The following is a 25473-nucleotide window of genomic DNA, read 5'->3' on the forward strand; positions in this document are numbered from 1 at the left end:
ATAAGAACTTGTTCTCAACTTGCCTACCTGGTTAAAAAAAGGTTAAATGAAATTTTAAAAAACATGAATTGTATGTACGCATGGTTGATAAAGGAGGCCCCAGATAAGCTCCTGAATAAGAACATTGTCACCACCGATTGTAACCAGTAGATGGCAGTAGAAGTGGAGTTTGTCTTTCTCACTTGTTTTAATTCCCTCTTCAACCACGTGAAAAAAATGAAAAAGAAAGTCAGAGTTTTGGAAAGGGACTGACTGACTGTAAGTTAGACACAATTACATCGTTTTCTGTGGAGCTGCCTGGAATGCACTTACTTTGTAGCTATTTTCTTACTGTTGGGAAGTAGGACAAAGGAAGACCAGGAGTTTGCTGTTATGTGGCTCAGTGCATGTAGCCTGTGCTTGCTTGTCTCTCACCCAGTTATTAGAGCTTCCTGACTCAGTTGAGACGGACTAGATTCATAGCATCAGTGCATTCTCTGCCTTCCACTGCACCCTTTCAGATAACTTATTTTCAATGCTGAAGAATACTGGATCAATATACAGAAATAAGGAATAGTTTTTTTGTACAAAGGAAAGGTTTTTCATCCATCTGTTTTCCAAAGTGGTTTTATTCTTCCTTTTATGTGAAATAGGCTCCTCCAAACTGGAATAATGTCTTTATATGGGTGCAGAGGCTCCTGGTTACCAGTGCTGCTTGGTGTTGTGAGTGTGCTGGTGGTGCTGACAGCTGGTAATGCTGGGCACAACCAGGACAGGGGGGAGACTGGACCATCCTGCTTCGGGAGCTTTGACCTCTACTTTGTCCTGGACAAGTGAGTTTGTCATTCATCATTCTCTTTCCACCTTATCTCTCCACTGCTTGTCATACACTATTGGGGGCAGAGTTCATAACTGTGTGTACTATCAGTTGGTGAGAGAGAGACTCAAATATCACATTCATTTGTACATATTCACTGTATAACATCAGTGGTCACCAACCGGTCGATCTTCAAGACAATACACCCATGTGTAACTCTGTGTTGTTTTTGTCGCACTGCTTTGCTTTATCTTGGCCAGGTCGCAGTTGTCAATGAAAACTTGTTCTCAACTGGCCTACCTGGTTAAATAAAGGTGAAATAAAAATAAATTAAAACGTTCCTAGTTGACCATCAAACATTTCTGTAGAAAAGCCAACGATACAGGTTTGCTCTTTTTTTTCGTGTTGCGCTGTTGGTGGAAGGTGTACTTGATTCAGAAGCCCTGCACACCAGGTAGGCATAGAGTACCACAGTATGCGTCATAATACCCATAAAACCTAGCGGTCAAACAGGGAAATGGTTCCAATAATTTTTCCCACAGGGGATTTTAGAAACACTTAAAATAAGGCCTGTGTTTCATGTAGGCTTACCCTGGCATGACGTTTTGATAAGCGTGTAAGTCTCTCTAGAACAATGTGACCGTGAGAGGCTGAGACTAATGCTGTGTTCAACTGGAAACCTCATACTTCCGACATCTGACTGGGGAAAATCATTTTGAACAGTCATCCAACTCGGAATTCCAAGTCGGAAACTCGGGCATCTTTCTAGAACTCCGACTTCACTACCTGAAGATCACTGACGTCATGATTTGTCCTGGTTCCCAGTTGCCTTGAAAGCACTATGACAGATGCAGGTACCATTAATCCAGTAAAATAAAACGGCAAATTATTTACATTTATGCTCAGCTGTGCCTTGCAAGTGCTACACCTAATCTAATTTATCAAAGCTCGAGTTTTGAAATATAATATGGTCTGAGAAGAACAATATTGCCAGGCCAGGTATATAGCCAATATGCTGTGATAATGTATTAGGCCTACTGCACAAATCAAAATCTTTATAGAACTGTTTTTATTAGGTTAATGTTAAATGTTTAAAATATAAAAATCATAATCTGAGTGGTACATATTGACTTGCATTTTGACTGAGAAAGTGATCTTGAGTCAAAGGTTGGTGACCACTGGTGTACATGAATCTTGGCAAAGTTCGTTGCTGTTTGGTCACGTTTCTGTGTGTCAAACAAAAACACCCTAATTATAGGTTGACAATAGAGCCTCCCACAATGCAATCTATGGCTGCAGGATGAAGTTGGTAAAGAGCAACTGCAGAAACTTTCAGTCGACTGCAGTCAAAATGACATTTGATCACGTGGTTTTTGTAAAGTTTATGCAGTAGTCATGTAGGCGCAAAACGGACAATTTTATCTCCATAATGTAGCACACTTTGGAAGGCTTGAGAGAAGTAATCCAAATGTTGTCATACTTGGCAGGACCAGGATACCGCATTGGGGCCCCGGGACACCGAGGGGGGGGCAGCTAACTTACAGCATTTGTCATGAGGCTAAGATAAAATGTTGCAGTTTTAAGCTAATTTGCTGCAATTATACACTTTTTGTCATGGGGCAGAGATTTTGTTGTTGTTGCTGTTTTATAGCTCATCTCATGCTTTTGTTGACATTTTGCCATGAGGCTGAGAGACATCTTTGCAGTTTTAAAACTAATTTATTGCTATTCAACACACTTTACCATGTGGCTGAGAGAAAATGTTGCAGTTTTAAAGAACATTTGCTCAAATTCTACACATTTTGATATATGGGGGTCCCCCCAACATATTGTGTGGGGGTTTGGGATCCCAGGGCATGTGCCCTGCATGCCCGTTTGGTAATCAGGCCTTGATAGGTTGATGTTCAGGAATGTTATTGTTATTATCAAGACCTCTGGTGAAACCATTTCTATTTTGGCTTAGAATACGTGGACAACTACAAATACCTGGGTGTCTGGTTAGACTGTAAACTCTCCTTCCATACTCACATTAAGCATCTCCAATCCAAAATTAAATCTAGAATCGGCTTCCTATATCGCAACAAAGCATCCTTCACTCATGCTGCCAAACACCCTCATAAAACTGACCATCCTACCGATCCTCGACTTCGGGGATGTCCTCAATAAAATAGCCTCCAACACTCTACTCAACAAACTGGATGCAGTCTATCACAGTGCAATCCGTTTTGTCACCAAAGCCCCATACACTACCCACCATTGCGACTTGTATGCTCCCGTTGGCTGGCCCTCGCTTCATACTCGTCGCCAAACCCACTGGCTACAGGTTATCTACAAGTCTCTGCTAGGTAAAGCCCCGCCTTATCTCAGCTCACTGGTCACCATAGCAGCACCCACTCCAGCAGGTATATCTCACTGGTCACCCCCAAAGCCAATTCCTACTTTGGTCGTCTTTCCTTCCAGTTCTCTGCTGCCCATGACTGGAACGAATTGCAAAAATCTCTGAAGCTGAAGACTCACATCTCCCTCACTAGCTTTAAGCACCTGCTGTCAGAGCAGTTTACAGATCACTGCACCTGTACTTAGCCTATCTGTAAACAGCCCATCTATCTACCTACCTCATCCCCTTACGGGTATTTATTTATTTATTTTGCTCCTTTGCACCCCAGTATCTCTTCCTGCACATTCATCTTCTGCACATCTACCATTCCAGTGTTTAATTGCTACATTGTAATTACTCCGCCACCATGGCCTATTCATTTCCTTAACTTACCTCATTTGCACTCACTGTATATATACTTTTTGTTTTCTTTTGTTCTACTGTATTATTGACTGTGTTTTGTTTATTCCATGTGTAACTCTGTGTTGTTGTTTGTGTCGAATTGCTACGCTTTATCTTGGCCAGGTCGCAGTTGCAAATGAGATATATATAACCTAATGTGGAAAGTACATATTTTTAGTTCCAACGTCTTTCAAAACCTGCATCTTACAAAACATATGTGGTATTTACTTCCCCTGAGGGGCATTGATCAAGCATTGGGACAATTCTGAAGATGTTATCCCCATAATGCAACACACTTTAGAAGGTGGTGACATGAGCCTCTTTAAAACTCTTCACAAAAGCAGTGCTTACATGTCCGCTGCTTTCTTGAGTTACATACAGTGAATTCTAAAAGTATTCAGACCACATTTTGTTACGTTACAGCCTTATTCTAAAATTGATGAGGAAATGTTTTATTTAATCCATCTACTCACAATATCCCATAACAACGAAGTGAAATAAACAGAAATACGTTATTTCCGTAAGTATTCAGACCCTTTGCTATGGAACTCGAAATTGAGCTCAGGTGCATCCTGTTTCCATTGATCATCCTTGAGATGTTACTACAACTTGATTGGCGTCCACCTGTGGTAAATTCAATTGACTGGACATGATTTGGAAAGGCACACACCTGTCTATATAAGGTCCCACAGTTGACCGTGCATATCAGAGCAAAAACCAAGCCATGAGGTTGAAGGAATTGTCAGTAGAGCTCCGAGACAGGATTGTGTCGATGCACAGAAGGGTACCAAAAAATGTCTGCAGCATTGCAGCACCCCAAGAACACAGTGTTCTACTTCCATTGTTAAATGGAAGTAGTTTGGAACCACCAAGACTCGTGCAAGAGCTGGCCGCCTAGCAAAACTGAGCAATCAGGGCAGAAGGGCCTTGATTCAGGTGGTGACCAATAACCCGATGGTCACTCTGACAGAGCGCCACAATTCCTCTGTGGAGATGGGAGAACCTTCCAGAAGGACAACCATCTCTGCAGCACTCCACCAATCAGGCCTTTATGGTAGAGTTGCCAGACGGAAGCCACTCCTCAGTAAAAGGCGCATGACAGCCTGCTTTGAGTTTGCCAAAAGGCACCTAAAGGACTCAGACCATGAGAAACAAGATTCTCTGTTCTGATTGAACTCTTTGGCCTGAATGCCAAGCGTCACGTCTGGTGGACACCTGGCACCATCCCTATGGTGAGAGAGGGTGGTGGCAGCATCATGCTGTGGGGATGTTTTTCAGCGGCAGGGACTCGGAGACTAGTTGGGAAAGCTGAATGGCGCAAAGTACAGAGAGATCCTTCATGAAAACCTACTCCAGATCGCTCAGGACTTCAGACTGGGTTGAAGGTTCACCTTCCAATAGGACAACAACCCTAAGCACACAGCCAAGACAACGCAGGAGTGGCTTCAGGATAAGTCATTGATTGTCTTTGAGTGGCCCAGCCTGAGCCCGGACTTGAACCCGATCGAACATCTCTGGAGAGACCTGGAAATAGCTGTGCAGTGATGATCCCCATCCAACCTGACAGAGCTTGAGAGGATCTGCAGAGAAGAATGGGAGAAACTCCCCAAAAGCAGGTGTGCCAAGCTTGTAGGCTGTAATCGGTGCCAACGGTGCTTCAACAAAGTACTGAGTAAAGGGTCTGAATACTTATGGAAATGTGATATTTCATTTTTTTAAATAAATTTGCCAAAAATTGTAAACTGTTTTTGTTTTTTATCATGAGGTATTGTGTGTAGATTGATGGGGGGAAACTATTTAATCCAGTTCAGAATTAGGCTGGCACAAAATGTGGAACAAGTCAAGGGGTCTGAATACTTTACAAATGAACTGTAGATTTCCAAACCCGTGTTTATCTCTGTGTGACTAACATGAGGACAAATCAATCCTGCGTGCAACTAACTAGCTTGCTGATTCTTGCATGTTTTCATTTTCACTCAGCCATGTTGTTGGCATTGGACTGTTTCAGACTGGTACCGTCTGTTTCATGGAGCTGCCCCAGTTTTTAGCATTTCAACCACAACCAATAATATCTCATTTATGCCACCCTATGATATTCTCAGATGTATTTATACTGTAGGTAGCCTTTCTCTGTCACTTCCGCACTAGTTCTCCTTATTGTTAGTTCACCCAAATTCCTTCCTTATCCTCCTTCAAAAGGGCCTAATTATTGTGAGCAAAGGCAAATCAAATCAGTTTGAGTCATATGCACAGGGTCGCAGATGTAATTGCAGGGTACAGCGAAATTCTTATGCTCCAACAATGCAGGTCAGAGAAGTGAGTGAAACAATAATACTAAGTAAAATAATAGAAAAAGGCATGTGTGTATGTATCTCTATCCAGGCTATATCACATCCGGTTGTGATTGGGAGTCCCATAGGGCGGCGCACAATTGGCCCAGCGTTGTCCAGGTTTGGTCGGGATAGGCAGTCGTTGTAAATACGAATTTGTTCTTAACTGACTTGCCTAGTTAAATAAAGGTAAAAAGTAAAGTGTTGGTGCCATGTTTCATAAGCTGAAGTAAAAGATTCCAGATGTTTTCCAGATGCACAAAAGCTTATTTTTCTCCAATGTTGTGCAAAAATGTGTTTGCATCCCTGTTAGTGAGCATTTGTCCTTTTCCAAGATAATCCATCCACCTGACAGGTGTGGCATATCAAGGGCCGATTAAACAGCATGATCATTACACAGGTGCACCTTGTGCCGGGGACAATAAAAGGCCACTCAAATGTGCAGTTTTGTCACACAGCACAATGCCACAGTTTTGAGGGAGCGTGCAATTGGCATGCTAACTGCAGGAATGTCCACCAGAGCTGTTGCCAGATAATTGAATGTTCCTTTCTCTACCATAAGCCACCTCCAAAGACATTTTAGAGAATTTGGCAGTGCGTCCAACCGGCCTCACAACAGCAACCACGTGTAACCACGCCAGCCCAGGACCTCCACATCTGGCTCCTTCACCAGCCACCCGGACAGCTGATGAAACCCCAGTGGGCTCTCCCAGGCCTACCCATGGCTGCGCTCCTGCCCAGTCATGTGAAATCTGTAGGTTAGGGCCTAATGAAGTCATTTAGATTGACTGATTTGCTTATATGAACTGTAACGCAGTCAAATCTTGAAATTGTTGCATTTTATATTTTTGTTCAGTGTGTGTGTATTTATTTATAACTAGTTTTAAGTTCTATACAGTTGTTGCAGTTAAGTGGCAACTTGTGTAAATAAGGCTATTTGTCCATAGTGTGAGATTTACAAGGATAAATGTCCATTAGGGGGTAAGGGGGGGGGGGGGGGGGGGTAGAAGCTATTGGGCAGTTTATTTCTACCATAATGCTCCTATATTGTCTGTGTGATGAAAGCGGTGAGAACAGGCTGTGGCTCGGGTGGCTGAGGTCCCTGATGATTTTCTTGATCTTCCTGCGACACCTGGTGTTGTAGGTGTCCAGGAGGGCAGATGGTGTGCAACATCTGTAGAACCTTGTGGTCAGGAGTAATACCAGGCTGATGCAGCCCAACAGTGCGATCTCGATGGTGCACCTGTCCAACACTGTGAGGGCCCTCGGGAACAGGCCAAATTTCATAAACCTCCTGCTTTCTTCACCACAGCGTCTTTGTGGTTTGACCATTTCAGCTCCTCTGAGATGTGGACACAGAGAAACTTTAAAAGTTTCTGACCGTCTCCACGGCAGCCCCGTTGATGGGGGTGTGCCTAGCTTGGTTCCTCCTGAAGTTCACAATCGGCTCCTTTGATTTGCTTACTTTGAGGGAGAAGTTGTTTACCTTGAGCCACGCCATCAGAGTGCCTACCTCATCTCTGTAGGCCCTCTCGTCGTTGTTGCTAATCATGCCTACTACTGTCGTGTCATCAGCGATTTTGATGGAATTGGAACTGTACCCCCATGTTGAGGGTCAGTGTGGAGGAGGTGATGTTACCTACCTTCACCACCTGGGGGTGGCCGTCAGGAAGTTCAGGACCCAGTTCTATATGGAGGAGTTAAGTCCCAGGGCCGAGAGCTTTGTGGTGAGCTTAGAGAGTACTATGGTATTGAAGACCAAGCTGTAGTCGATTTCAAGCATCTTCACTTGTGCATTCCCTTTTTCCAGGTGGGTGAGGGCAGTGGATCTTTTGGGGCATACCTAATAGGGTAAAATAGAGCCTCTTCTGGTTTCAATATATATTGCTACCCTCTGAACTCCCATACTTTCAAATGACAACACTCATTATTGCCTGCATGATTATTTGTCTAATGTGGGTGAGCAGGCTTCAGCCTCTATCATTTGAGTCTGCCTTTTCCTCTCCTCCATTGTTTAGTCTCTTACTCGTGGATGAAGATTGTTTTTTTTTTCTACTTTTGCCCTACATCAGAATGCCAACTCCAGGCAGACATTTCTGTGGTGGCATAACATTTTAGCTAAGTGGAAATTCAGGTAGACATCTCGAATTGTAAGATTCAAAAGACTGATGTAGGGAGTATGATGAACATACTGCTGTGTGTGCGCACAATGTTTTGCTAACAGAAAATGCATCAAAAAAAGGAGAATGTTAGACACCAGGAGGTTGGTGGCCCCTTAATTGGGGAGGGCGGGCTCGTGGTAATGGCTGGAGTGGAATAGGTGGAATGCTATCAAATACATCAAACACATTCCATTTGCTCCGTTCCAGCCATTATTTTGAACTGTCTCCTCTGATTCTGCATTATATGTAGTATTTTATTTTTTATTAGGATCTCCATTCGCTGATGTGGAAGTGTTCCATGTGGTCATTCATGGGTCTATGTAGTCATTCTCTGGCTGCTTTCCTCTACCTCTCTTTGACTGAACTGATATCCCTTTTTACCATAACTGTCCTTCTGTATTCTCTGTCTGATCATCACTACTCTCTGTATCAACTCCTCTGTGTGTCTGCAGAACCCTTTCTCCATTAGGTCCAGATGTTCCAATGTTTCAGCCTTTTGGCTGCGCTGTCTGTGCTGAGACTCGTATCCTGGTAACAGTGGATAAAGAGGTGTTTTGAGAAATGCTCTGAGTGGGAGAAAGAAGAGGACAGTGAAGTAAGAGGATGGGAGTAAAGACAGGAATTAAAAGAATGACACACAGAAAGAAAGACGAAGTCATATGGCCGGTCAACCTACTGTCAACAACATTTAATTGTAAGAAACCATTATCAAGGTTAGAGTTCAGTGATTTTTGAACTGTTGAAAAGTGACAGCCCAAGTATAAATACCGTAAAGTACATACACTCATGAGTAAAAAAAAAATGTTTTGAGCAAAATAGTGTTTAAAAAATATATTTTTTTAGACACAACTGAAAACTTCAAGGAGTAGGGCATTCAATGAGTTGGTCTGATGGGTAGTTGTGGTGTCATCGGCCTCCCCCTCCATTGAGGAGCAAAAGAGGACAGACCCACCCCCCTACTTGTGATGTCATGACTTACCTGGACCACCTATTGAGATGTGCCTTTTGTTAACTAAATCAGGTGTTAAATGAGGCGAGAAGGAGACTGGAGTGAGTTAAGAAAACATAATCATCAAATAAGGACAAGGAGATTTAAACCACAAAAATCTGTAATGAATCGGTCAGCTATGCATACGTAGTGATGTTGAATACGGTACTACAGCCCCGTTAGACTGGCCTAATTCAAATACATAACTTAGGCATAATGACTGATAATTTACCTGACTCTAGTAACACATAATGGCTGATCATTTACTTGACTCCAATAAGACGGAGATCATTACTGGGGCTGCATTATAAACACATTGACAGTAATCTGAGAAGAAGGATTTCACTGATCTGCATCAGCATGAGATCATTGGTGCAGTCCAAAGATGGCAACTATCTAATCAATCAGAGTTATAGGCTACGTTGTTGCTTTCCAACCAAGGTGTTTGCGTGTTCTAATAGAATGGGTGCTTCCGAAGCAATACCCTCCTTTTCGGGAAAGAAGAGGCATACAGGAGTGTTGCCACAGTACACACCGGCAGGGAAAGACTACATTCAGCCAAGATTAATATATCGTCGAACTGTAATGGTTGGATGGGATAAAATAAAAATAAAAATGTATTTCACCTTTATTTAACCAGGTAGGCCAGTTGAGAACAAGTTCTCATTTACAACTGCGACCTGGCCAAGATAAAGCAAAGCAGTGCAACACAAACAACAACACAGAGTTACATATGGAAAACACAAACGTACAGTCAATAACACAATGGGAATCTTTATACAGTGTGTGCAAATGAGGTGAGATTAGGGAGGTAAGGCAATAAATAGGCCGTAGTGGCGAAGTAATTACAATTTAGCAATTAAACCCTGGAGTGATAAATGACTTCAGGAAAAAGCAGAGGGAACACCCCCCTATCCACATCGATGGAACAGTAGTGGAGAGGGTAGTAAGTTTTAAGTTCCTCGGCGTACACATCACAGACAAACTGAATTGGTCCACCCACACAGACAGCATCGTGAAGAAGGCGCAGCAGCGCCTCTTCAACCTCAGGAGGCTGAAGAAATTTGGCTTGTCACCAAAAGCACTCACAAACTTCTACAGATGCACAATCGAGAGCATCCTGTCGGGCTGTATCACCGCCTGGTACGGCAACTGCTCCGCCCACAACCGTAAGGCTCTCCAGAGGGTAGTGAGGTCTGCACAACGCATCACCGGGGGCAAACTACCTGCCCTCCAGGACACCTACACCACCCGATGTCACAGGAAGGCCATAAAGATCATCAAGGACAACAACCACCCGAGCCACTGTCTGTTTACCCCGCTATCATCCAGAAGGCGAGGTCAGTACAGGTGCATCAAAGCTGGGACCGAGAGACTGAAAAACAGCTTCTATCTCAAGGCCATCAGACTGTTAAACAGCCACCACTAACATTGAGTGGCTGCTGCCAACACACTGACTCAACTCCAGCCACTTTAATAATGGGAATTGATGGGAAATGATGTAAAATATATCACTAGCCACTTTAAACAATGCTACCTAATATAATGTTAACACCCTACATTACTCATCTCATATGTATACGTATATACTGTACTCTATATCATCTACTGCATCTTTATGTAATACATGTATCACTAGCCACTAACTATGCCACTTTGTTTACATACTCATCTCATATGTATATACTGTACTCAATACCATCTACTGTATCTTGCCTATGACGCTCTGTACCATCACTCATTCATATATCTTTATGTACATATTCTTTATCCCCTTACACTTGTGTGTATAAGGTAGTAGTTTTGGAATTGTTAGCTAGATTACTTGTTGATTATTACTGCATTGTCGGAACTAGAAGCACAAGCATTTCGCTACACTCGCATTAACATCTGCTAACCATGTGTATGTGACAAATTGATTTGATTTGCTATGGTGACCAGTGAGCTGAGATAAGGCAGGTCTTTACCTAGCAAAGACTTATAGATGAGGTGGAGCCAGTGGGTTTGGCGACGAAAATGAAGTGAGGGCCAGCCAACGAGAGCATACAGGTCGCAGTGGTGGGTAGTAAATGGGGCTTTGGTGACAAAACGTATGGCACTGTGATAGACTGCATCCAATTGGCTGAGTAGAGTGTTGGAGGCTATTTTGTAAATTACATCGCTGAAGTGAAGGATCGGTAGGATAGTCAGTTTTACCAGGGTATGTTTGGCAGCATGAGTGAAGGATGCCTTTTTGCAAAATGGGAAGCCAATTCTAGATTTCATTTTGGATTGGAGATGCTTAATGTGAGTCTGGAAGGAGAGTTTACAGTCTAACCAGACACCCAGGTATTTGTAGTTGTCCATATATTCTAAGTCAGAACCATCCAGAGCAGTGATGCTGGACGGGCGGGCAGGTGCGGGCAGTGATTGGTTGAAGAGCATGCATTTAGTTTTACTTGCATTTAAGAGCATTTGGAGGACACGGAAGGAGAGTTGTATGACATTGAAGCTTGTCTGGAGGTTAGTTAACAGTGTCCAAAGACAGGCCAGAAGTATACAGAATGGTGTCGTCTGCGTAGAGGTGGATCAGAGAATCACCAGCAGCAAGAGCGACATCATTGATGTACTGTATACAGAGAAAAGAGCCCGAGGATTGAACCCTGTGGCACCCCCATAGAGACTGCCAGAGGTCCGTACAACAGGCCCTCCGATTTGACACACTGAACTCTGTCTGAGAAGTAGTTGGTGAACCAGGCAAGGCAATCATTTGAGAAACCAAGGCTGTCGAGTCTGCCGATAACAATGTGGTGATTGACAGCCTTGGCCAGGTCGATTGAATACGGCTGCACAGTATTGTCTTTTATCAATGGCGGTTATGATCTCGTTTAGGACCTTGAGCGTGGCTGAGGTGCACCCATGACCAGCTCGGAAACCAGATTGCATAGCGGAGAAGGTACGGTGGGATTCGAAATGGTCGGTGATCTGTTTGTTAACTTGGCTTTCGAAGACTTTAGAAAGGCAGGGTAGAATAGATATAGGTCTGTAACAGTTTGGGTTTAGAGTGTCGCCCCCCTTTGAAGAGTGGTAAGCTGCCGCAGTCATCCCCATCTTTGGGGATCTCAGACGATACGGAAGAGGTTGAACAGGCTAGTAATAGGGGTTGCAACAATTGCGGCAGATAATTTTAGAAAGAGAGGGTCCAGATTGTCTAGCCCAGCTAATTTGTAGGGGTCCAGATTTTGCAACTCTTTCAGAACATCAGCTATCTGGATTTGGGTGAAGGAGAAATTGGGGAAGTTTGTGCAAGTTGCTGTGGGGGTGCAGGGCTGTTGTGTGGTCATAGCCAGGTGGAAAGAATGGCCAGCCGTAGAGAAATGCTTATTGAAATTCTCAATTATCGCGTATTCTTCGGTGGTGACAGTGTTTCCTAGCCCCAGTGCAGTGGGCAGCTGGGAGTAGGTGCTGTTATTCTCCATGGACTTTACATTGTCCCAGAACCTCTTGGAGTTTGTGCTACAGGATGCAAATTTGAAAAAGCTGTCCTTTGCTTTCCTAACTGCCTGTGTATATTAGTTCCTAACTTCCCTGAGAAGTTGCATATCGCGGGGGCTATTCGATGCTAATGCAGTACACCACAGGATGTTTTTGTGCTGGTCAAGGGCATTCAGGTCTGGAGTGAACCAAGGGCTAAATCTGTTCCTGGTTCCACATTTTTTGAATGGGGCATGCTTATTTAAGATGGTGAGGAAAGCACTTTTAAAGAATAACCAGGCATCCTTTACTGACAGAATGAGGTCAATATCCTTCCAGGATACCAGGTCGATTAGAAAGGCCTGCTCGCAGAAGTGTTTTTAGGGAGCGTTTGACAGTAATGAGGGCTGGTCATTTGACCGCAGACCCATTACGGATGCAGGCATTGAGGCAGTGATTGCTGGGATCCTGTTTGAAGACATCAGAGGTATTTTTAGAGGGCAGGTTGGTCAGGATGATATCTATGAGGGTGCTCGTGTTTACAGATTTGGGGTTGTACCTGGTGGGTTCATTGATCATTTGTGTGAGATTTGAGGGCATCTAGCTCAGATTGTAGGACGGCCGGGGTGTTAAGCATAGGATACAGCGTGATGTGCAGAAGAAGTAGCACAAAGTCAAGTAAAAAGTCTTGAGTGCAAAAAAAAAAGATTGTAGAAAGGTGTGCATCTATTACCTGGCGGCATCTAGCCTAGAGGTTAATACTGTTGGGCCAGTAACCAAAAGGTTACTGGTTTGAATCCCAGAGCCTGCAAGGTGGACAAAATCTGTCGTTCTGCCCTTGAGCATGGCAGTTAACCCCCAACAACAACTGCTCCCTTGGCGCCGACGATGCAGACTTCAATTTAAGGCAGACACCTTTCAGTTTAATGCATTCAGTAGTGCAACTTACTAGGTATCCCCTTTCCCCTTTGTGTCAAACAGTCTTTTACTGTGCTATAGGATTCACATAATAGTGAAAATGTTTAAAGCAGATGCTACCCTTCTACAATACAGATAGATGCAGTAGTCAGATAGTCCTTAACCTCTCCACTTCCTCCAGACTGTTTATACAAAACACTCATCAATATGTTATCTCTCTTTACAGATCTGGGAGTGTGCAGCACCACTGGATTGAAATCTATCACTTTGTGGAACATCTGGCTCATAAGTTCATAAGGTGAGAATAATTTGCAAAGACCCTGTAATGTAAAGTTATATAAATTCAATATTAACTAAACTTTCAACTGTTAACCGGCTGGCCATGCCTTCCTCCTGGCTACTCCAACCTCGGCCAACAGCCCCCCCCCCCCCCCCGCAGCTACTCGTCCAAGCCTCTCCAGGTTCTCCTTTACCCAAATCCAGATAGCAGATGTTCTGAAAGAGCTGCAAAACCTGGACCCGTACAAATCAGCTGGGCTTGACAATCTGGACCCTCTATTTCTGAAACTATCCGCCGCCATTGTCGCAACCCCTATTACCATCCTGTTCAACCTCTCATATCATCTGAGATCCCTAAGGATAGGAAAGCTGCCGCAGTCTTCCCCCTCTTCAAAGGGGGAGACACCCTGGACCCAAACTGTTACAGACCTATATCCATCCTGCCTGCCTATCTAAGGTCTTCGAAAGCCAAGTCAACAAACAGGTCACTGACCATCTCGAATCCCACCGTACCTTCTCCGCTGTGCAATCTGGTTTCCGAGCCGGTCACCGGTGCACCTCAGCCACACTCAAGGTACTAAACGATATCATAACTGCCATCGATAAAAGACAGTACTGTGCAGCCGTCTTCATCGACCTGGCCAAGGCTTTCGACTGTCAATCACCATATTCTTATCGGCAGACTTAGTAGCCTCGGTTTTTCTAATGACTGCCTTGCCTGGTTCACCAACTACTTTGCAGACAGAGTTCAGTGTGTCAAATCGGAGGGCATGTTGTCCGGTCCTCTGGCAGTCTCTATGGGGGTGCCACAGGGTTCAATTCTCGGGCCGACTCTTTTCTCTGTATATATCAATGATGTTGCTCTTGCTGCGGGCGATTCCCTGATTCACCTCTACGCAGACGACACCATTCTGTATACTTCCGGCCCTTCCTTGGACACTGTGCTATCTAACCTCCAAACGAGCTTCAACGCCATACAACACTCCTTCCGTGGCCTCCAACTGCTCTTAAATGCTAGTAAAACCAAATGCATGCTTTTCAACCGTTCGCTGCCTGCACCCGCACGCCCGACTAGCATCACCACCCTGGATGGTTCCGACCTAGAATATGTGGACATCTATAAGTACCTAGGTGTCTGGCTAGAATGTAAACTCTCCTTACAGACTCATATCAAACATCTCCAATCTAAAATTAAATCTAGAGTCGGCTTTCTATTCGGCAACAAAGCCTCCTTCACTCACGCCGTCAAACTTACCCTAGTAAAACTGACTATCCTACCGATCCTCGACTTCGGCGATGTCATCTACAAAATAGCTTCCAATACTCAGCAAACTGGATGCATTTTATCACAGTGCCATCCGTTTTGTTACTAAAGCACCTTATACCACCCACCACTGCGACCTGTATGCTCTAGTCGGCTGCCCTCGCTACATATTCGTCGCCAGACCCACTGGCTCCAGGTCATCTACAAGTCCATGCTAGGTAAAGCTCCACCTTATCTCAGTTCACTGGTCACGATGGCAACACCCACCCGTAGCACGTGCTCCAGCAGGTGTATCTCACTGATCATCCCTAAAGCCAACACCTCATTTGGCCGCCTTTCGTTCCAGTTCTCTGCTGCCTGTGACTAGAACTAATTGCAAAAATCGCTGAAGTTGGAGACTTTTATCTCCCTCACCAACTTCAAACATCTGCTATCTGAGCAGCTAACCGATCGTTGCAGCTGTACATAGTCTATCGGTAAATAGCCCACCCAATTTACCTGCCTCATCCCCATACTGTTTATATTTATTTACTTTTCTGCTCTTTTGCACACCAGTACATGACCATCTGATCATTTATCACTCCAGTGTTAATCTGCAAAATTGTAATTATTCGCCTACCTCCTCATGCCTTTTGCACACAATGTATATAGACTCTCTTTTTCTACTGTGTTATTGACTTGTTAATTGTTTACTCCATGTGTAACTCTGTCTGTTCACACTGCTATGCTTTATCTTGGCCAGGTCGCAGTTGTAAATGAGAACTTGTTCTCAACTAGCCTACCTGGTTAAATAAAGGTGAACAAAAAAAAAATGTGTGTGGGTATGCATGTCTACCAGACAAAGATACCAGATTACCCCCCCCCCCCCACCCCCTTCTATCGCTGACTACTAAAAATGTACTTTCTATGCCTGTTATATGTGGTTGTCCCACCTAGCTATCTACAGATGTATGCACTAACTGTAGTCGCTCTGGATAAGAGTGTCTGCTATATGACTAAAATGTAAAGAAAGTTAATATACTGTATGAATGTTGTCAATTTCTCTCCAGTCCACAGCTGCGCATGTCCTTCATTGTGTTCTCCACTGAGGGAAGGATTTTGATGCGGCTCACAGAAGACAGGTGAGGGAACAATCTTTCTTTCTTAGGATTTGGGGTATTACCTCTCCACAAGATGTCAGGTATTTTCTGATTCTGAACTGAGTTGATTATCAAGAATCCAGAGAAACATGCAGGATTTAAGGTTCATTGAATTAGAGACATAAGAATCACAGAGAACAATACCCTCACATTGAGTTTGACTGACAATGCTGTCATTTCTTTGGCAAACTGTAAGCTTCAGCATGTGGCTCACAATATATTACATGTCGCATATGGGTCTAATCTTTCCTTAGGTGCATTGTCCACGCAGGCACTGAAACATTTTCAATGTTTATGGTCTTCCTGCTGTCTCATTTCACACAGGACTCATTTCCCCCACCATCTGCTAGACAATGTCCTGTGCCAATAGGACACTCTTAAAACCCGAAGCACACATAAAGCCCCTCACTACTCTCTGAAATGGAATACCACTTCAACAGAGAGATCATGATAGGTCTTTGTTTCTGTGCCTATGGTCTTTGTCACATCATATCTGTCTGTCAGCTTTTAGTTTAGGGGGAAGACTATGCGTTGTACAAGAAATCAGTCAAAAGGAAAATCTGTTAGATTTGAGGGCTCAAAACAACTCACTTGTTGATGATTATGGGTGTGCATGCATGCAGTTCAATGCTGTACTCAATGTTTGAGTTTGACATTATGATTTGGTAGTAGAACGTCACACATTTATAATTTTAGCAGAACCTAAAGCTACTTCTCATTTGAAGATCTAGGTAATTTAGTTGTAATAGCTTTTTAGCTGCACTTAGATCTATAAGACTGGGCAAACTCTGTCTGAATCAACGTTGTTTCCACATTTCAATGAAATGACGTTGAACCGACTTGGAATATATGTTGAATTGACATCTGTGCGGACTTTTGCAGGGTGAGGGGTGAGACATGATGAATATGAACTGCCCTTTTATCTGTTTGCTTGCTCAGGGAGCAGATTCGCAAAGGTCTGGAGGAGCTCCAGAAGGTACTTCCAGGTGGAGACACCTTTATGCACGAGGGCATCCAGAGGGTGAGCTGTCTGCTTTTAGCTGAGCTCTGAGCTGGAATCTATCTCCATTCTGGCTTAAGAACAAAGAACATGGTTTGGAGCCAAAATGGCACCTGTATCAGTATGGAAGAGTGACTGTATTCACAGGACCACTTTAGCCATTGTTCTGTTTCAATCCAATTCATCTTTTTTTTACAGGCCAGTGAGCAGATATATTATGGAAACTCAGAAGGTGTGTAGTTACATTTAATTTTTCAATTGTTTCCTGCTGGAAGTTGTGCATGATATATTAATTTCTCCTGTCTATCTGTTAGTCTGACATTATTATTTAGATAGCGCTGTGGCAGCAATTACATCCTAATCAAAGGTTTTCTGTCTGTTGATAGGATACCGTACTGCCAGTGTCATCATAGCTCTCACAGATGGAGAGTTGCATGAGGACCTCTTCTACTATGCTGAGAGAGAGGTAAACAGTAAATATAGCCAGAGGGAGAAAGACGAGCCCACAAATTGTAAACAGAAGCGGCACTCCTGTTGGCACAGATCAAACGGCAGCACCATATACATCACCTCAGTAGCACTTTGATCCATTATTTTCAGTGAAGGAAAAGGGGGGCCATTGTTTCTGTCAGATTTATGTCTCCCATCTGCCCATGAATAAAGAAGGCAGAGTCATTCACCGCACATCTGCACAAGGAACCAATGGTTTAGTTGGGAGTGCAGGTGCAGCAGGCGTTCCAAGCTAGGGCTGTTTTAATCAGTTCTGAGCACCCTTGGACACACTTGAGGAAGTGATGCAGATACGGTATCTTTCTCAGTAGCTTTCAAAATGTTGTGGGGAAATGCCATTTACCCTGAACAGGGAGCCTCGGAGCAATAACTTGAAGCTTTATGCTGTCACTCATATTGAATAAAATTGTCAGCTCAGCTCTAAAGGGCCTTCTTTCAGATGCTCATGAAATGTAACATTTGAATCGTGAGCTCTATTGGCTCTAGCCACTCAAGTGTTTCCATCAGATTTTTAATTATTTTTAGAAACAATATTGAATGTCAGTCAACAAGAACTCAGTGCTGTGTGATCTCTTAACTATTACTCAAATCTATGGCTCAGAGTCACCATGGGTCCAGAGGAGCGATCTGGAGGGTTTTCTGTGGTTGTGTGTTGGTTCATGTTGTGCAATGCAGTGCTTTAATAGATTCCAGGTCTTGGCAGTTTTTCTTGTTTTTGCTCTCCTCTGTGAATACCTGACAGGCCAACCGCTCGCGGAGTCTGGGTGCCTCCGTATACTGTGTGGGGGTGAAGGACTTCAATGAGACACAGGTTTGTTGACACGTCTTGCTTCTGTGTGCTCTGATTTGACATCTCACACTGTGTCCCAAACATAAGATGAAAAGGAGGTTGGTGGGTTTGTGAAAGTTCAGCATGAACTGAATGAAACTTTTTTTTTCTTCCTTAGCTGGCAAAGATTGCTGATAGCAAGGACCATGTATTCCCAGTGAACGATGGCTTTGAAGCACTGCAGGGGGTCATTGATTCGGTAAGAGATCTGACTACCAACACAAGGAAAGCTAGAATAATTAAGCAATAAGGCCCGGGGGGGTGTAGTATATGGCCAAAATACCACGGCTAAGGGCTGTGCTTACGCACGACGCAACGCAGATTGCTAGTACACAGCCCTTAGCCGTGGTATATTTGCTATACAGTGGGGCAAAAAAGTATTTAGTCAGCCACCAATTGTGCAAGTTCTCCCACTTAAAAAGATGAGGGAGGCCTGTAATTTTCATCATAGGTACACATCAACTATGACAGACAAAATGAGAGAAAAAAATCCAGAAAATCTCATTGTAGGATTCATTAATTTATTTGCAAATTATGGTGGAAAATAAGTATTTGGTCACCTACAAACAAGCAAGATTTCTGGCTCTCACAGACCTGTAACTTCTTCTTTAAGAGGCTCCTCTGTCCTCCACTCGTTACCTGTATTAATGGCACCTGTTTGAACTTGTTATCAGTATAAAAGACACCTGTCCACAACCTCAAACAGTCACACTCTAAACTCCACTATGGCCAAGACCAAAGAGCTGTCAAAGGACACCAGAAACAAAATTGTAGAACTGCACCAGGCTGGGAAGACTGAATCTGCAATAGGTAAGCAGCTTGGTTTGAAGAAATCAACTGTGGGAGCAATTATTAGGAAATGGAAGACATACAAAACCACTGATAATCTCCCTTGATCTGGGGCTCCACGTAAGATCTCACCCTGTGGGGTCAAAATGATCACAAGAACGGTGAGCAAAAATCCCAGAACCACACAGGGGAACCTAGTGAATGACCTGCAGAGAGCTGGGACCAAAGTAACAATACCTACCATCAGAAACACACTACGCCGCCAGGGACTCAAATCCTGCAGTGCCAGATGTGTCCCCCTGCTTAAGCCAGTACATGTCCAGGCCCGTCTGAAGTTTGCTAGAGAGCATTTGGATGATCCAGAAGAAGATTGGGAGAATGTCATATGGTCATGATGAAACCAAAATATAACTTTTTGGTAAAAACTCAACTCGTCGTGTTTGGAGGACAAAGAATGCTGAGTTGCATCCAAAGAGCACCATACCTACTGTGAAGCATGGGGGTGGAAACATCATGCTTTGGGGCTGTTTTTCTGCAAAGGGACCAGGACGACTGATCAGGGTAAAGGAAAGAATGAATGGGGCCATGTATCGTGAGATTTTGAGTGAAAACCTCCTTCCATCAGCAAGGGCATTGAAGATGAAACGTGGCTGGGTCTTTCAGCATGACAATGATCCCAAACACACCGCCCGGGCAACGAAGGAGTGGCTTTGTAAGAAGCATTTCAAGGTCCTGGAGTGGCCTAGCTAGTCTCCAGATCTCAACCCTATAGAAAATCTTTGGAGGGAGTTGAAAGTCTGTGTTGCCCAGCAACAGCCCCAAAACATCACTGCTCTAGAGGAGATCTGCATGGAGGAATGGGCCAAAATACCAGCAACAGTGTGTGAAAACCTTGTGAAGACTTACAGAAAACGTTTGACCTCTGTCATTGCCAACAAAGGGTATATAACAAAGTATTGAGAAACTTTTGTTATTGACCAAATACTTAATTTCCGCCATAATTTGCAAATAAATTCATGAAAAATCCTACAATGTGATTTTCTGGATATTTTTCCTTCTCATTTTGTCTGTCATAGTTGAAGTGTACCTATGATGACAATTATAGGCCTCTCTCATCTTTTTAAGTGGGAGAACTTGCACAATTGGTGGCTGACTAAATACTTTTTTGCCCCACTGTATCTAAACTGGCTACCAACGTAATTGGAGCAGTAAAAATAAATGTTTTGTCATACCCATGGTATACGGTCTGATATACCACAGCTTTCAGCCAATCAGCATTCAGGGCTCAAACCACCCAGTTTATAACAGCATTTTTAATATGCACACTGGTGTTTGATAATTATACCTGTTCTAGGAGGTCACAGAAAATGGTTCCACATGGAACTCATATCCTCACTGCAGTACATCGCTCTCAATCCATTAACACATTACTCAAATAGGAAACGAGGGAAAATAGGACAAATGAAAACACTAAACAGATATTCTGGCCATCAAAACTCACCAGGAACAACATTCCAGGAAAACATGCTGTGACTTCCCAGCTTTTGATCCAAGCTCTTACCAAATAGGATCAGTGAATGAATTCATTATATCTTCTAGCTTCCACCTCAAAGGAATGTACTTATATTGTTGTATCCACTCGGCCGATTGAAAAAGCGAACGGATGAAAGAAAAGGAGAGTCGTGGTGGAGAGGCCACTGTCTTCCGGGCAGTTTCTCTAGCAGAGATAGGGGTCAGACCAGTTGACTGTCATCTGGATTCCATTAACAGCATGCTGAAAGCTCTTGGCTCAGAGTCAGGGAAGAAGGGGAGCATATTGTAAGTCAGTCTGATCTTCAGGAATACAACACATACTTTCCCTGGACAGTGGGGGTATAGAGAGAGAGATATACACCCAGAGCACAAGGACCGCGAGGAGCACAGAGATGACAACAGGAGACATCAAGCAGATCATAGTATCGAGGTGCACTGGTACACACTGTTACTGTAATTGACAGGAAAAGGAGTATAGGGATTATATTGTAAACCAATACTCTCAACAAATAAACACACAACCTTCTGTAACAAGTGTGAGATACTGTGAGAATGTCTAGACCTTGGTCCCAACCCCCCCCCCCCCCCCCCTGTCTCCCTACTTCTCACCACTCACCTCCCTCCCTCAGATATTAAAGAAGTCCTGTATTGAGATCCTGGCGGCTGAGCCCTCCAGTATCTGTGCAGGAGGTAAGTTGATAGACCTTTGGCCCAACCCATTTATCCTCTCTAGTCTCTCAGGTCTTCACTAAATCATACATTTAAAGGCCCCCCACATTGGAGCTCACAACAGGAAGAGAAGAAAAATGTACCTTGGCAGGGGCAGGAGCCTGGTGTGCAGTATATACAGTATCTCCTACACACAGTAGCAGCAACTTCATTTGTCATGAACGATTCAACCCAGGCCTGGTCTCCACTCCATTTAACTACTGTACTAAGGACACAAATCATAGCTGTCTTTTTCCGCTGTGTAATGCTGATCAGTCATTGTCCATTCTACAGTCTTACAACCCACCACTTTCCCCACTGTAAAGATAAGTATTTACGCTTCATGTTTTCTGGGTTCTGTGGTATTGGCTCCAGAGAGCCACTATATATCCACATGTCTGAACAACTGCAGTTTAAGTTTCATTGACCGCAAGATCTCAATTATCCAGGAATCCAGAGAAATACTTTATTTTCAACAACTACTATGGTCAGGGCAGTTTGTTGGCAGAATGTAACCAGAGTGTGAGATGCTGAGATGATAGACTCAGATGTTAGCCTGAACAGCTACAGTATTACATGTGGTGGGACAAATTCAGTCACTGTGCTCCTCTCTTCTCCCTCCAGAAACGTTCCAGGTGGTGGTGAGAGGAAACGGCTTCCTCCATGCTCGGAATGTCCATAAGGTCCTGTGCAGTTTCCGAATCAACGACACACTCACCAAGAGTAAGTGGAATACGAACTGAAAGTAAATAGACAATGGTGCTCTTTTCGGTTTCAATGGCTTGTTCCTAATGCGTACGTAATTTGCTAATCATGTAATAACAAACACAAAGACGCCATTCCTGCAGCTGCAAACTGCTCAGGAAATGTGTGACCAACGTGGTGAGTTACTGTATGAGTTGGACACGGTAAAAAGTCAATGTTTACCAATTGATGTCTCACAGTGCTTCCCAAAAGTGCTCTTCAGGAGTGCAGAGTCAGCAGAGGTTCTCTATGCCCAAACAAGTGCTCATGCCATTTGTTCCTGGTATTACTGGTTTGTGTCTTTTGAAAGGTACATTGTGCTTTAATGGCCTGGGACTGTGCCAGAGCCAGAAGATCAAGGGAAAACAGTGCCACACAGAAGTTAGTGAGGGGGATAGTCCTAGAGGCACATCCAAGTTCCCCTGTGATCTTTAGATGTGGCCTAATGGATGTGTGAGACCAGCCCCCTCTGATGCATGCCAACATGTAGCTGTTGGAGGCCATGCTCTAATAGAAAATAGCCAGCGCTGATGCATAAGCAAGTCTGGAGTCTGGGCCTGAAGGGAAGAGAAGAATAGGATGCCTAGGTTGGAAGAGGTTTTACCCTCAATGTCAGAACAGGGTCTGGAGAAAAGACACAGGCACCAAGTTGATGTCCGTTCTAAAGTAAGTTATTGGCCTTCATTCAGAAGGTCTGAATTGCAATGAAGGATTTCATCCTTGGAATTTGATAGCAGATCAAAGCGCAGTCTTCAGCGCCGTTCAATATTACGGTTGAATAACCTTTACAGTATGGTGCTGCTTAGCATGAATGACCTAGGGACTGCTAACACATTTCTCCTAGTCTGAAGTAGAGTGATGAAGAGACTGGTTTACGGTGACCCAGAATGTTAATTGTTTGTATGTAGTTAAACGCACAACTCCCCACAAACAAGCGGAAGACATGGAAACGATTTAGGAAAAAAGGATAGACAGCTGTGTACCAACTGTCCAGTAGAGCATGTTTAGCCCTAAACTGTTTAGTCATTTCAGACACAACAGGGGCCACCTATAAATCGCTATTGGATTATTGTTTCCTGTGGTTGAGTGTCATTGGTGTCATATGACTGATTCACCTTGCCCCATGATGGGCTCTCCTGTAATCTGCAGAACCCCTAACCACCACAAACACCATCATAGCCTCTCCATAACCTACAAAAGTTTTGGGACCTCGTAGGAAAGGAGCAATGTGTAGCTACATGTGTTCAGCAGCTGAATGGATGTCTCCAGAAACCAGCAGGAGCAAATATAGGCCCTCTGAGCTTTGGCAGTGAAGACACGTCATGGGTATTCTTTCCTCTCGGTGACAATGTTGCCCTGATGGCTAGTGAGCAGCAGCATTGAGATATGTGAAGAATAAGAGTCCACACCTAGTGACGTGATAAAAAGAGGTGGATTAGGAAAAAGTCATTTTATTGAGATTGCATAGTCCTCCAGAAATCTGTGTTGAATGACAGCAAGATTTATTTCGCAGCCACATTATGGTATTAGCTATGTCCAGTTGTTGTATTGTCCCAGTATTAGTTGAATAACATTTTGAGATGGTATGAACTAGTGCAATTAATTCAGATTATACAAATAGATTACTGCAAGTCAAATGGATTTGACCTCATGTGCCTGATCGGAGGGATCCTACCGAACACAGTCATCTCACTGAGAGGCTAGTTACTGATCAGCACAGACTGTAATTTATTGAGTAATATTAGACTGTGAGCATGTCTACACTCAGCAGTAAAGCATGACCTTTTCTCATGTGCACAGAGTAAACAGTTTAATAAAGTGTAAGATGAAGCAAAGCTGTTGGCCAGCATCTAGATCCCTACACTCTTAGAAAAAAAGAGTTCCAAAAACATTCTTCAGCTGTCCCCATTGGAGAACTCTTTTTGATTCCAGGTAGAACCCTTTTGGGTTCCATATAGAACCCTCTGTGGAAAGGGTTCTACAGTGCATTCGGAAAGTATTGACACCTTGACTTTTTCCTCATTTTGTTACGTCACAGCCTCATTCTAAAATTGATAAAATTATTTATTTTCTACACACAATACCCCATAATGACAGTGAAAACATTTGTTAATTTTATTTTATTTAGCACAAATAAGAAACAGAAATATCTTATTTACATAAGTACTTGAAATTGAGCTCAGGTGCATCCTGTTTCCATTGATCATCCTTGATGTTTCTTCAACTTGATTGGAGTCCACCTGTGGTAAATTCAATTGATTGGACATTATTTGGAAAGGCACACACCTGTCTATATAAGATCCCACAGTTGACAGTGCATGTCAGAGCAAAAACCAAGCCATGAGATCGAAGGAATTGTCTGTAGAGCTCCGAGACAGGATTATGTCGAGGCACTGATCTGGGGAAGGGTACCAAAACATTTCTGCAGCATTGAAGGTCCCTAAGAACACAGTGGCCTCAATCATTCTTTTACAGAATAAGTTTGGAACCACCAAGACTCTTCTTAGAGCTGGCCGCCAGGCCAAACTGTGTAATCGGGGAAGAAGGGCCTTGGTCAGGGAGGTGACCAAGATCCCGATGGTCAGTCTGACAGAGCTCCATAGTTCATCTGTGGAGATGGGAGAACCTTCCAGAAGGACAACCATCTCTGGTGGAGTGCTGCAATCAGGCCTTTATGGTAGGGTGGCCAGACGGAAGTCACTCCTCAATAAAAGGCACATGACAGTTCACTTGAAGTTTACAAAAAGGCACCTAAAGGACTCTCAGACAATGAGAAACAAGATTGAACTCTTTGGCCTGAATGCCTAGGGTTCTACCTGGAATCAAAAAACATTTTTCAAAGGGTTCTCATATGGGAACAGCTGAAGAACCCTTTTAGGTTCTAGATATTTTGTAAGAGTGCATGGTAGAAACATGACTACTGCAGAGATTTGGGCCCCGATAACCCTTCAGCTGAGAGAATGACCAGAGTCCTTTGTAGTCAGCTAGCCAGTCAGGCAACCAGCCAGTCAATCTGCCTGAAAAAGGCTCTCAGCTCTCTCGGTCCCATTTGATAGTTTAAGTCCATGCAGAGTGTAAGGTGGGTGACTGCTCAGTTGAACTCTGAGTGGGATATCTGGCTGAGTTTGTGTTGGCTCTGAGCTTAGCTTGGCAGGCAGCAGTATTGATCTCCTGCTCCCTGCTCCCCACTCCTCCCCTCCATCCTGCGGGGTGTTAGAGGAGTGGAGCTGTCATCCGTTTGCTGTGGAGTGC

At 43.7% G+C, this 25473-nt stretch overlaps 1 protein-coding gene across 2 annotated transcripts in view; it reads left to right on the top strand.

Annotated features, from left to right (window-relative positions):
* The first annotated feature begins 216 nt into the window (after positions 1-216).
* Positions 217-25473, top strand: part of LOC110536021 (anthrax toxin receptor 1) — a 50989-nt gene continuing 25732 nt past the window's right edge. The window contains exons 1-10 of one of the 2 annotated variants that reach the window (XM_090190620.1): positions 217-812; positions 13653-13724; positions 16019-16090; positions 17048-17129; positions 17307-17340; positions 17495-17574; positions 18361-18429; positions 18566-18646; positions 21399-21459; positions 22102-22200. In XM_090190620.1, the coding sequence (XP_090046746.1) occupies positions 652-812; positions 13653-13724; positions 16019-16090; positions 17048-17129; positions 17307-17340; positions 17495-17574; positions 18361-18429; positions 18566-18646; positions 21399-21459; positions 22102-22200 (811 nt within the window). In that variant the 5' untranslated portion in view covers positions 217-651. Of the gene's footprint in view, positions 813-1252; positions 1651-13652; positions 13725-16018; positions 16091-17047; positions 17130-17306; positions 17341-17494; positions 17575-18360; positions 18430-18565; positions 18647-21398; positions 21460-22101; positions 22201-25473 lie in introns of those variants that run through there. The other variant, XM_036935855.2, reaches the window with a different exon arrangement.

This window comes from Oncorhynchus mykiss, chromosome 11 (assembly GCF_057628025.1).
Source record: "Oncorhynchus mykiss isolate SJ-2025 chromosome 11, ASM5762802v1, whole genome shotgun sequence".
NCBI lineage: Eukaryota > Metazoa > Chordata > Actinopteri > Salmoniformes > Salmonidae > Oncorhynchus > Oncorhynchus mykiss.